Source organism: Idiotropiscis lumnitzeri, chromosome 7, assembly GCF_059441095.1.
Source record: "Idiotropiscis lumnitzeri isolate Australia: NSW breed Sydney's pygmy pipehorse chromosome 7, RoL_Ilum_1.0, whole genome shotgun sequence".
Lineage (NCBI taxonomy): Eukaryota > Metazoa > Chordata > Actinopteri > Syngnathiformes > Syngnathidae > Idiotropiscis > Idiotropiscis lumnitzeri.
Genome location: NC_142397.1, coordinates 2,299,720 through 2,312,933, shown reverse-complemented (window position 1 = coordinate 2,312,933; position 13,214 = coordinate 2,299,720). Strand labels below are relative to the sequence as shown.

The window sequence follows — 13,214 nt, the reverse complement described above, 5'->3', positions numbered from 1 at the left end:
ATTTCATCATTATTCGTGGGAGGAATGTGGCTCGTTAACATGCAACTAAAGTCCACCAAGTCCAAGCTGGAACAAACGTGTGATGAAGGTCCAAGAGATCCGCAGGCGCCCCTTAATGTCAGGAATGTGGACTTGCAATAACACAAGATATAAATCCTCCTTGTCGGGGGGGGGGGGGGGCCGCGGGGGCCCGTTTGTTGCTGCTCGCACTTGTAATGAGGGCCCGAACGCCAGGCCCTCTTGGAATTTTGTTTTATTTCGCTTACCGACTACCTTCATAGAAAAGAAAATCAAAACATTTTTGGTAGTCCTGGTGAAAAGGTACGGATTTATTTTGAAGGGGGGGGGCAACAAAATAAACCCGTAAACTCACTACCTTGGAAAGTGAGAAAAATTCAGTTCAACCAAGTTTACCAATACTAAATTACGCGAAAAGTCTTGGTGGCAGGAAAAAGTCTCAAAACCAAAAATGGAACAAGAAGTCGGCTATTTTGGTCCGACTCCGACTGACTGTCATTTTTTTTTTTTGTCGACAGCAAGTGACCCCCTGACATGGATAAAAAAAAAATGGCCGTATCTTCCTGCTTAATTCATATTCCACCAATGCAAAATTAATCCGAATACCGTTTCTCAACTAGTGGCGAGGCCTAGAATGCTTTAAGCCAAAGAAAAGTTTTGACTTGACGTCCCCTTTAAGAAAAGTTTTCTATATTTCTCTACTGATTCAAATCGTTCCAATATGAAACTATTCAACGTATCCATGACATGTTAGGAACATAACGTTAAATTAATTTCAGTTTTGCAGCAGCTCCTCAGCATTTGAAACACAAATTCCACAAAAAGTGTATTTCTTCTCTTCTTGAACTTGGCCTCCGACTTAAACAACCACCTGTTCTCTGTGTCCTTCGTGATCCACTTCCATAAAAATGTCCACATTTACAAGCTCGTCAACCTGTTCCGACCGCAGAACGTGAACATCTTTTTACCTGGAATCACCCTGATGATGCAGCACCAAGCAAGAGCCGTCTGAAGTCTCATGTGCCTCCACGCAGGCTTTCACGATTGCTTTATTGGCTTCTCATCCGGCCGGAAACGGCGGCCGTATAAATAATGCAAGATGTTCGCGCCGTGCCTGGTGTCAAAGGAGCACAAAGACTAGCTGGGGGTAATGATTATCTCGGCTGTAGTCCTGTTGGGGGAAAATCATAATTAGAAAGAATTAACCGATGGCTCTAACGGGCTGCCGATGCCCAAACTTTGACGATGCGAATGCTATTGTGCAAGATTATCGCCGCAAAATCTGTCTTCAAACTTCACACCTCTTTCAACCGCTCAGTTTACGAAATTCTGGTCCAATAATGTCTGCTCAATTTCCCCCTACTTCTCATTCCGGTGCTATTTTCACAGAACAGCGACGACACGGCAACAAAAGGCAGTCAAACGGTTGTTTTTGCCCGAGTTGTAAAACTGGCGATTGGCGAGTGGTCAGTCCAGGGTGTCGTCTGTTTCTTGGATGACCCGCTCACTGTTTTTAAAGCGAAGCAGATGTAGCGTCACACTTCAAGTGCTTTTCATTTTCCATCCAAAGCGCCGCACAGATGAGTTCAGCGCCTTTCAAGTGCGGGCGCAAAGATAACAACCCCTCTCTTCACTTTTCGTTCTCCACCGAGCATCTTCGGGGAACAGATGTTCTCGCCTGGACCTCGTGTTTTTTCGCCACCACTGGAGGATTTTTATGATGCAAAGTTGACTTTAATTTGTTGCCGTCTCTTGAGTCCCTGCTCACCTTTAAAGAGTGAAATTACCGTAATTTCTGGACTATATGGTGCACAGGTATATAAGACGCAGCAGCTAATTAAAAAAAGAAAAGCTTTCGGAACGATAGAGCGCCCCTAGTGGTGAAAGAAAAATCCACAGGAAAAGCTGCACCGTTGTGTTAGCCGCACGGTTCAAAATCTAGGGAAAAAGTAGCGGCTTATTGTCCGGAAAATACGGTAATCTGATCTGATTGTGATGTCTCACCTAAATCTGCTGTGTAAATGCAGCCATTTTATTTGACAGGAAAATCAGTTTTGAGTCAAAGATAACGTCAACATTTTTTGAGAATAAAACAAAATTGACCAATAAAAGTTTTAGAACGGAACAGAAGTTTTCCATTTTGTAAAAATTAAGTCGAAACAATGTGCCGGTTTGCATAATTTTGATTTATTTATTTTCTCACACTTATCTTAGTTTCTACCATTTAAAAAAAAAAAAAAAAAAAAAAAAGGTGTGATAATTCCCCTTTAAGAGGCCCTGAAAGTGTGCTGATGAGGCATCCGCTGTGAGCGCGGGTCAATCAGCAGAGAATAAAGATGAAGAGCCACGTTCACGAGCAGAAATGGAGCAGAGGGGGAAGGTGCGATCGGTATTATTTGGGTCGGGGGGGGGGGTTGGGAATTGCCGCTCAATGTGGGGAAACGCGCATGCTGAGCAGATGTAAATGAGCTGACTTTGCACCGGCATCTCTCAAGTGTGGACGCGTGTCTAAAAATAGTCAGCGAGCAACGCGCAATCTCGAACGCAGGTCAATTTTGGCGTGGCGGTTCAAGGTGCCTCGTCTGGATCCGGCTGATCAAAAGGCAAATAAATGGGAGTCAAGGTCGCGGGATCGAGCACATCGATAAAAGTTATTCCGAGTGCGCCGCGTGTCCTTATCCTCTTCATCGATTGCAAAGAGGAGGGGGCGAGTTCTCCCACGGGTACTCAAGAGGATCAGGAGGTCATGGGAAAAAGCTTTTGAGGAACGTGAGCTCTCACAAAACACGCCGCACAACTTTTTTCCATAAACATTTATTTACAAAAACAGAATAATTGGAGGTGTGAATATAAAACAAAAGAAAACGTGCCATCAGGATAAAAAATAGATGATCATACATAACATAGAAGGTATGCATTCTTCTTTTGTGGGGGTTGGGAGCTGGAGAAGAAGCTTGTCGGGGATTATTGCATTTCGGGGGGGGGGGGTTGCGTTGGCGTTTAAGGCAATGATGAGACCGTCGAGGGAAATACGGGAACACTTCACGTTACGATGAAGTCGGAAATAGCATTCTTATTATTTTTTATTCTGACTTAAGTTGTCGTCACAGGACACATAAACTTCAACAGGTTGAACAGAAAGAGAAGTTGTTAAATAAAGCGTTACAAACAGGTTGGTCCACACATTAAGAGAAGGATTCAAAACTGTGTGTGTGTGTGTGTGGACACTACTCTCAAAAAGTCGGAAAATTCATTTAACGCGCTTACTGCCATTGACGACTAAAGACGTCAAAGATTCGTTCATTTTTTAAATTTTTTATTTCCTTTTTTTTTTTTGTCTCGGCCGGTCGTGAATGAACCTAAAATGTGCTCAAACCTTGACAAGTGAACTTCATTTGACCTTCTTGAAATTTGGGAAAATTAGAAATATCCATTTCCCATCAGCGTCACGTTCATCAGGAGTCTCTCTTCTTCAACGCAGCTCAAAGTACGGCGGATTATTTCCCCTAACAATGTGCTGCCTTTATTTCCTCATCTTCCAGCAACAAAGTTGCCTTACTTCCTTGACGCCGATACGCTCTCACGTCAACATCCACTCGCAAAATCCTTGATTAAGAAATCTCGCTCATACCAGAAACCGCCACTGTTTGTAGGTGACAACAACCCTGCAGAAAGTGAACTTTGACCTGTTCGAAATTTTGCAGTTCAGATTCTTGTCCTGGAACATTCAATAACTGAAGAGTTCACACTAGTTAGTCTGCAAACGTTCCAACGCACTTTAGATCAAGCCTCTAATTTCACTCGAAAGACGAATACAGTGAACAACCTCTGCTGTAATCAGTAGTGATGTGAAAATGAAGGTTCAAAATTGCTTCATGAACCAGTTGTTGTATTTTGGAGTCCTGTAGATGGCGCTGTTGCTTTAAATAAACCGTTTAAAAATGGCAAGTCAGCCCAATGTTGATCAGAGAGTGCCATCTACTGGAGGCCAAAAATACGACAACTGGTTCGTGAAGCAGATTTGAAGCTTCATTGACCCGTCACGAGTAATCAGTGCCCAGCCAAAAAAAAAAAAAAAAAGAGTCCGTAATACCTCCAGAGGCCACAAGAAGGCAGTAAAGCCCGTTAGCATGTCTAAATGAAGTCGCACCCCTCAGTTCAACATAGTTCCTCGACACCAACTTGCCTCCAGATGATATCAAAGCGATCATTTTCTATACGAATGTGAGGTGGTATCCCTGACCTTTTTGGAGCAGTGTGTGCGTGTGCGTGTGCGTGTGTGTGTGTGTGTGTGTGCTGCATTATGAAAGGGTCCCTGCAGTTTGTCGCTCGCCGTGCACCGTGTCATTAGAGCCGCTCGGCAGGCCTGGCTCCTCCGACCTTCAGTACGGGTACTGCTTCTGCTTCTTGCCGGCGAAACATGACAACCAGGTGCACAGCAGCATGGCGCCCGCCGCGCCCGCCGCCGTGCAGTAATAAGCCCAGCCGATCTGGCAAGAACCTGCCAAGAAAACATCGGAACGTTAGTTGTTGATTACATTTCGGGATGCGCAGCCTAGTATGGTCTTTCGGAACGCATACGTTACAGACTCTCCTCATGAAAATTTCCATTTGTCGTGTTTTCCTAATAGTTTTACCCCTCCCACCTACTTAAAATACATTTTAAATGATTTTAAAACAAATTGTATATGTACAGTGAACTCCCCGCGATTCGCTTTAGTGACGCCGACAGCCTGCGAAAATCGGCGTCAAATTGAAAATAAATATTTAATCCTATTTATGGCGCCGTTCCACAAATTAGTAGCGCTCTAACTGCCATCGTACCGACCTGAGCATACTTTTTGTTGCGACCTAATAATAATAATAAAAAAAAAAAGGGATTAGCTGCAGCAGCTACGTTCGACGAGCGTTATAAATGTCGAGCATCGGGAATCTAACAAATGAATGAATCCGATTCGCGCAACGCGTGCCATTCCCGCGAGAGAACGCCGCGCTAACGAGCAAGAGGTGTGACGGTGTTAAAAAAATAAATAAATGAATAAAAACATGCAGCTGAAGTTATTTCCGACCTTGGTGATGTTCTGAACACCTGAAGCTTTTGGCGCTAGACAAACAACACTTGTCATGAGAGTGCGCTAACGAGCTTGTCAGATACGTGAAACTTTCAACCCTGATAACAAAATTGGACGAGATTTTAGATCAAACTATTTGGATTGCGAATATAAAATGCCAATGTGAAAATTTCTATTTGGAGAACTCCAGTTTTGCCCCACCACAACCTTTTTGTCTGTCATTTAAATTGCGTAGTGGGCGTGACTGATATGTCGAGTTTGTCATTGGTCGAAGAGCGCTGGTTTTGATTTAGTGCGCAAAAATTCTGCCTAGCAACAAGTGACCAATTCTGTTGATTGCTTTTGAGAGACAGACAAAATTCCTTTTCACGGTTGAAGTTTTATCATGAAGCACAATGACTTGTGGTGATTGTGCAATTCACATTTTATGGATTTAAAAAATATATGATATTCTTAAAGAAAAATTAAATGAAAACTTTAGTATAAATCATGATTTTTTTATTTTTATTTTTATTTTTTTAATCATGACAAATTATAATTTAAAATCTTCTCAGGCAGTAACAGAAAAATTATGGGAACTTACGGGCGGCATTTAGACAACCAAGTGGGCGTGGCTAATTTTGACCGAGTTTGCCAGGGGAGTTTTAATTGTGCCCCACAAATTCTGCCTAGCAACAAGTGACTCATCCAATTCTGTTGCGACCGTCTGCTTGAGAGCTACAATTGGATTTGACTTTTGAAGTTTTCCATTAAATCATTTTTGTTGTTTGGATGTGTTCAAACATTTTTATAGATTTCTCTAACAGAAAAATTGTCATTTAAAAAAAAAAAGCTCACCATAGTTTTTGGAGCTCGTTCCACATTTTTTATAACATAAAACACCACTGGTGAGTGCTGTAGAAATACATTATTATTGCAAAACATCCCATAAAGATGTTTCTTTAACATGCTCACCACAATAACCTTTTTATTGTGCTATCGTCCCGCTCTTACGAAAGACGACTCGTGTTGTTTGAACGAGCTTTGACTTCAATTCGAGGCAAATCGAAGCAACCGCAAACGCGTTTGTGTTTTTTTCTTCTTCTTTCTTTGAATGATTACATCATCTCACCGATCTGAAACTGGTCCGAGCTGTTGCTGCACGTCTGTTGCACTTCTTCGCTGTCCCACCCGAGCGGATAGAGCGCACAGCCGGATCCGATGAGCAGGCCTAGAAAACAAGAGCAGGTCACGGGTTAGTGATGCACGGGAAGGACTTGGTTGGTCAGAATAGGAAAAAAAAAAGTATAAATTTCTGTGAGCATTAAGCAACTTTTCATCAGACCAAATGGTTTGGCAGAACATTTTTGGGGTTTATACAAACAATGTTAATTTTTCTTTTGTTTTAAAAGCTGAATTTGTGACTCGTGCATCCCACATTTGCTGGGGATTACCGCAATCACTACTCAAGGTGCATAGGGAAGACCTTGCTGGCGGATTTTCCTTGAGAAATTAAAAAGGTTTTTCCTGTAATGAGCGAAAAGCAAAAGCCTCAGGAGGTCTGCGAGCATCCCGGGAGGTGTGTGGATGTGCACGCACTTTGTGTGTTGCCAAGCTAATGAAAACGCCCCCAGAAGCACCTCGCGGCAGCCAGATTCACACACACACACACACACACACGTCTCCCTCGTTGTTGTCATCACTTTTATCACCTTGTTTACAGATGCATGCAGAATTGAAAAGTGAAAAATGGTGGACGATTCTCAAATGTTTTGTATGAGACCATGACAGACAATATAACGGCATTCGATGACATTTACAGTAGGTGTGAAACTCTTCTTTGTCGACATGACACCAGGAAGAATAAATCATGATGCACAAAGACATTTATTTATTTATTTATTTATTTTTTTAACATTCTGTTCAAGTTTGTATTCCAATTTGTTTTTTACGCGGTAAAAAAAAAAATCAACATATTTGACCCTGTTTTGACGCTCGCTAAAATTAACCTGTTTCGATAGGGCGGTCCCGTCTAATGCCAGCGTGCCATTTCTCACCCTCTACTTTCCTCAGGTAGCATGACGACGACATTAGCTACTTGTTGTGCCTCGAGTCTAAAAAAATTGAGTGTGAAGTTTGAAAAACACACAAGCTCCCACAAAGACAGCGTTGCGTTTTCACTCATGGATGCAGCACTTCATTATCAAGCCACAGAATTAATCGTGTATAACGTTCACTTTCTATACAATACGCGCAGTATTTTCTATAGAAATTGTTTGCAGTTCGTTTAATAGAGGTGAAGTATCATTAGAATTTTTTTTTTTAACTCATTTATTTCCATTGACGGCTAAAGACGTCAAAGTTCAGTTTTTTTTTTCTTTTACTTGGCTGGCAGTGAATGAGTTAAAATGTATTAACGTGTGTGTAAAGGGTCGCAAACCTTTTAAAATAGTCTTTATTGCTGCCGGTTCAAGCAATTAAAGTCAATCTTCCATCATGTGTCCTCTTTTTAGTGGATATGCTTCATTTAGATGAAACGTGTATGCAAACTTTTATCCACCGAGTATATACAGTATATTAAAAAATGTTTTTTTAAAAAAAGCTTATATAATTCCAACTCAGGATCAGAGAGGTTCAAGGGATTTTTTTCCCCCTCATCCATGACAACTTAACTGCTTCTCCTTCCCAAATTTAAACTTTGAGCCAAGCATCACAGAAAAAGTGACACGCAGGGGGATTGGATGTAAATCCTTGTGCGAGCAGCCAACAGGGTGCACACACGCTCACACACCGACATGTTGTGGCGTTACGTAACATTATCAAATGGCGTTTTGATTCAAATTTGCCACCGTAAAGAGTGAAAGGCACTGCCAGCCAGCTTGATAATGTATTTGCGATGAATATTTAACAATATCACGGATTCCCTTTCAAGTGCAACACGGAGAGACGCGGCCGCGTCTAATCCAACTGAATTTCCTTACACTCACAAGACTGTGTGTGCGAGTGTGTGTGTGTGGGGGGGGGGGGGGGCGTTAATGTAGTAGTATCCTACTCTCTGCACTCTTCAAAAGAGTCAAGATTGGCTTTGATTTGAGGGTGCAAAATAATAGAAAGGGTGCGGCTGCGCACATGAGGACACATGAAGAGCCCCGTTGGATTCCGACAAGAGACAAATCCAACACCTCGACGCTTTGGCTGACTTTTGTTACACAGTAAAGCATAAACCTTTAAAAAAAATGATAATTTTGCTGACTTTTGGTATAGAGCAGACTACTTCCTGGTTTGTGCTTACACTCGAGCCTCAAACTCATTTAATCCCAGAATTTTTCAAGAGAGGAAAGCCCTCAATTCCAGCGTTTTTCTTGACTTTGACTGATTTTGCGATGGCAACAGAATATTGTGTTCTAATGCAATAAAAAAAAAAAAACAGCTCTAATGCAAAAAAAAAGGCAAAGACGTATAAATACGTCTTTGGGAGGCGGGGACTACGTTTTTGAAAACGTATATGTACGTCTTATGGATTGAATGAGTTAAAATAAGCAAAAACTCCTGAAGCCGCTCTCAAAGCTCGTTTGTTATTTTTGCGTAATCCGGTGAACAAACTAAGGAACGACTCAACTAAATGAACCAGCTAACCAACAACCGACTAACCCACGAACCAGCCAAGATTATACCAGCCCCCGTTTTTTTTTTTTTTTTTTTGTTTAAGTGACAAAAGAGATCTTTCGGCAATCTTGCCCCGTCAAAGGTGCTTCTTCTGAATCCGAAAGAGGCGTTTCGCTTTGGCGGCATGATCTGACACCCCCCCCTCCCCACCAGGACAAACGTTGACGCCCTACACTTTCCGAGAAGGTCAAGTGCCGCGATTCTTGAGCGGATTTCTTTGTTTACGGCTTTATTTTCCAAACCACCACTGTTTGTCCAACTTTCAGCCTTCTGTTTGGGTGTCCTGCTGTTGCCACGGCAACCGGCCCACATCGGCCTCGTCGCGCTAGAAGTTCTTGTGAGATTGAGTTTCAATTGATCTCCATTATCACAGCGACTATCTCCGGCCTTAATGGCTTCTCTGAAAAGGCCGCTGTGCGAACTGGGAGGAACTTCCATAAATGGACTCGATCGCTTTCGAATGTGCCGAACTCGCTTATCTTTCTTCATTTACTTTGCGTTTCATCACCATCGATTCACTTTTCATGTCACATTTCAACCCGCGGGGGAAGTTCATTGTCCCGTCCTGTCTTCTTTATTCCTCATCCTTTTATTTGGTTACCTGATGTTAAAGTCCCCTTTTCACAGCCTGGTCCTTTTTTTTTTTTTTTTTTGTCAAGGAGCAAGACGATTCTTTGCATATCGTCGCTGTCCTTTGGAAAAACACTCATGACCATTTTTTTTTTCCACATTTTTTTTTATTTCACAGGACAGCATTGATGACCAAACTAATTCACGTCATCGATCAAGCTAGCAAAATATTTATTGATCTAACTAAATAAGTCACTGAACTATTGATTTAATAAATTAATTACCATATTTTCTGGACTATAAGCTGCTATATCTTTGCTGCTGTAACACCTCAAATTTCCCCATTGTGGGACTAATAAAGGACATCTTATCTTATCTTACTTTTTTCCTTGATTTTGAACCATGCGGCTAATACAACTGTGTTGGCTTTTCTGTGGATTTTTCCTTCACCAGTAGGGGGCGCGCTATAGTTCAGAAAATCCTTTTTTTTTTTCCCCTCTCTTGGGTCTGTTCTGTTTTAATGAGCAAAGTTGTTGCCGTCTATTTGTGCGACAAAATATTTACCAATCGATCAAACAAAATAACTCACCAACCAAACTCTCAAATGAACAAACGCACAAAGTTATCGTATCGATCGAACTATTGATCTTTTGAAATAAGCAACTCGACTATTGAGCTAAGAAAAATAACAAACTTTGCGCAAAAGTATTGGGACATTCCGCCAACAGGAAGTGAAGTTAAAAGAAAATCTGCACTTTTTTGTTGGAAGCGTACAAGCTTCAACAGCGCTCGAGTCGAGACGCCTTTTTCTTTTCAAACGTCGCTTTGATTCCTGCGGGCAGTTTGCTCGCGCTCGGATCAGCCCACGCGCTCGCCGAGGCCCGTGCCGAGTGTACCGTCAGCCTCGCCGCTGTTTTCTGAGGCTGAATAGAGAGATTTACGAGGGAATCTCAAGTGTGAGGTGCTCATCGAAGCGGTCGCAACACTTCTTGATTTCACTGAAGTGGAAATAACAAATCAACAACGAGCTCATCAAAAGGCTTTTCTTTGAGGATGTTCTGCTCAAACTTTTCCAGGGGTTCCAGCAAATAAATCGAGTTGGAAAATTAGGTTTCGACAAAGATCTTTCTGATACTTCAGTCAAACACAGTCCTGGACCACTTGCCAGAGTTTTGACTGCCACTAACAACTCGTTGATGTGATTGACGATCGGTATTGTGTAGTGATGGGAAAATGAAGCTTGAAATCTGCTTCATGAACCAGTTGTTGTATTTTTGAGTCCTGTAGATGGCACTGTTGCTTTAAATAAAGGGTTTAAAAAAATGGCAAGTCAGCCCAATGTTGAACAGAGCGCCATCTACCGGAGTCCAAAAATATGACAACTGGTTCATGAAGCAGATTTGAAGCTTCATTTACCCATCACTAGTATTGTGCAAACAAGTGTAGCAGCAGAAAAAAAAAATCACTCAAAGACAAAACAAAAATAAGTCACATCCCGTTTTGTAGGCACTTTTCTTCATGTCAGAATAGCCTGATAAGAATTGATAGTTTTCTCTTGAAATCCAAACCAAAGCAGTTCCAGGAAGATGAACTTGAACTACAATTTGTCTGGTTATTGAAATATTTTTCCCCTAGAGAAATAATAGAAACAGATTGAATCATTTTGTTGGGTTAATCTTTCCTTCATAAAAAAAAATTCTGATAACTTCATTCTGGGAACGATGCCTTTTATTCTGGGAAAGGCGTATTGTCTTGCAAATTTAAAAGCAGTACAAAAGAGACGTTAATTCCACTAAATGGACGGATGGAAACTTACAAGTGAAAAAGACAAAGTGGCGCTCTGCTCGTTTGTTGTCATTCAGCAGCTCGTTTGATCACGTCAACATATCAAGTCGCCGGGCGTCCGACAGGAGCGTGGCGCGTGCGCGTGCGCGTGCGTGTGTTATATTGATCTGTTTCAGTGTGGACGCAACAAGCATTCTGTCAACAACCGTTTGTATCTCATGGCCGCGCTCATTTGTCAACGCAGTTCCACGCTATAAGCGCTAATTAATGCGTGTGCCACTTTCGGTGTGAAAACAAACTTCTGGTTCATTCGGCAGCGACTAAGCAGGAACGCCAGTTTTGTGGGCAGCACTTGGGCTGAAACTGAGGAAGTGGGAGGTTATATATACTTTGTGTTTGGAAAGTCTTGAGTGTGGTGGAAGGACGAGCCACTAACACAGCAGTTTCAAATGCATTTTGTTTTTTTGGGCAGGCACATCATGGTGGGGGGCGGAGCTACATCGTGGCCAAATGAGTTCAAATCATATCGCCTGATTGAAATGAATGGAAATGCTAATAACTCGTTACGGCCTGGAAATATTTTAGTGAGTAAAAACTATTTTCAAAGACAAACATAGCAATCGCTAACATTACGCTCTTTTAAAAAATATACAGCAATTACTTAATGAAACATAATTTAAACAAATTAAACCGTTATCGTCACTCAATTGTGCTGCTGCCTCCCTTGGCCACCTGGGGGCAGTATAAGACAGTCAGACAGGCTATATATATAGATTTCTGTGTAGTATAGACGGCTCGGATCGTCGCAGCTCCTTGAAGAGGATCAATAATACATGACTATCATTCCTGTCATATTGAATGTCTAAATGTATTTCTCTTCTATTAAAGTTCACATTTCTGCGGGACAAAGTGTAATATTTATTTTATTTTGTTTTTAAAGTTATCTTGAGCTTGACAGTAAACTTCAACTGGGAGTGGCATACACATTTTTTAACAACAAATTGAATTTCAAATTGGATGTCAGTCATTTAGAGGAAGGGCAGATTGGGTAAAAATAAATGAGAAAACTCATTCAAACTGAGAAGTTGAATGTCAATAAATATTTTCCGCCAAAATGAAAATAACTAATACATTTTGTTAAAAAACAAAAAGTAGATGCACTTAATTTGCCTCAGTGGGCTGCATAAAATGTCAAAATAGGAGACTGAATCTGGCCCCCGGGCCATTAGTTTGACACCGTGATCAAACAGCAGGATGGAGATATTTAACTCCCGTTTCCCTTTTTCCAGCGGGGCCTCCCTGCGACCTTGGGCGTGTCCCCTCCGATTTCAGGATTGCACATTGGACGCTGTCCACATTCCGTTCCCGAAGACGTACAGTTAAATAAGCAGAACTGAAGGATTCAAGAGAAATTCCACCGTGGGCTGTCGACTAAAATGATGTATGCTTACCCTTTGCTCGTAAATATTCTCACTCGGGCGCTAAGCCGCTGCCGGAATCTCAAACATGAACAACGTGGAAGGAGAACGCTCGCAGAGAGGATCAAAACAGCCGCGAGTCCTGGTTGCCATGCTTTCATGACATCAACCGTACTCATGAATGAGACAACACATATGTTCCAACTCTGCCGGCATTCGTCACTCTTTACATAGCTGCAAAGTCTTGTGACTTGGAAGTTTTGTGGCCCAAAGGCGTATTTGGGGGCCGAATCGGATGGTCAGAATAAAATTCAGACAACCGATTAATTTGCTGATTAATTAAAGATAATATATATTTTTTATATTTACACTTTAAAATGTTGATAGGGGATTATAAATATTTTTGGGGATCTTAGTTTGGCAGTGATGATCGTTTGGTTTCAGTGTGCTACTGCATTTTAATTTTGTTCATGGTGGTAGCAATCGGAGTGTTTAGTCGTATTTCTATGTTTTAATAGTAGTACTTCATGCAAAACGCTCGAGGATCCCTTCTCACCAACTTTAAGCTGATGAATGTCGAAACCATGAGAGGAGACCAGCAAAGCCAATACGGGAAAACCTCCTCAGGGTACGTTTTATTTCATAGGCCCATAAAAATAAAATCTTGACACTAATCACCTTTTCGAAACCTTACATTGACTCTTCA

At 41.6% G+C, this 13,214-nt stretch overlaps 1 protein-coding gene across 1 annotated transcript in view; it reads right to left on the bottom strand.

Annotated features, from left to right (window-relative positions):
• Nucleotides 1–4,256: 4,256 nt before the first annotated feature.
• The window catches only part of LOC148333059 (LHFPL tetraspan subfamily member 6 protein), a 42,705-nt gene continuing 33,747 nt past the window's right edge, over nt 4,257–13,214 (bottom strand). Inside the window, exons 3-4 of the mRNA XM_088299752.1 lie at nt 6,202–6,300; nt 4,257–4,519 (exon numbers count right to left, since the gene is read on the bottom strand). Of these exons, the coding sequence (XP_088155878.1) occupies nt 4,401–4,519; nt 6,202–6,300 (218 nt within the window). The 3' untranslated portion in view covers nt 4,257–4,400. The remainder of the gene's footprint in view (nt 4,520–6,201; nt 6,301–13,214) is intronic.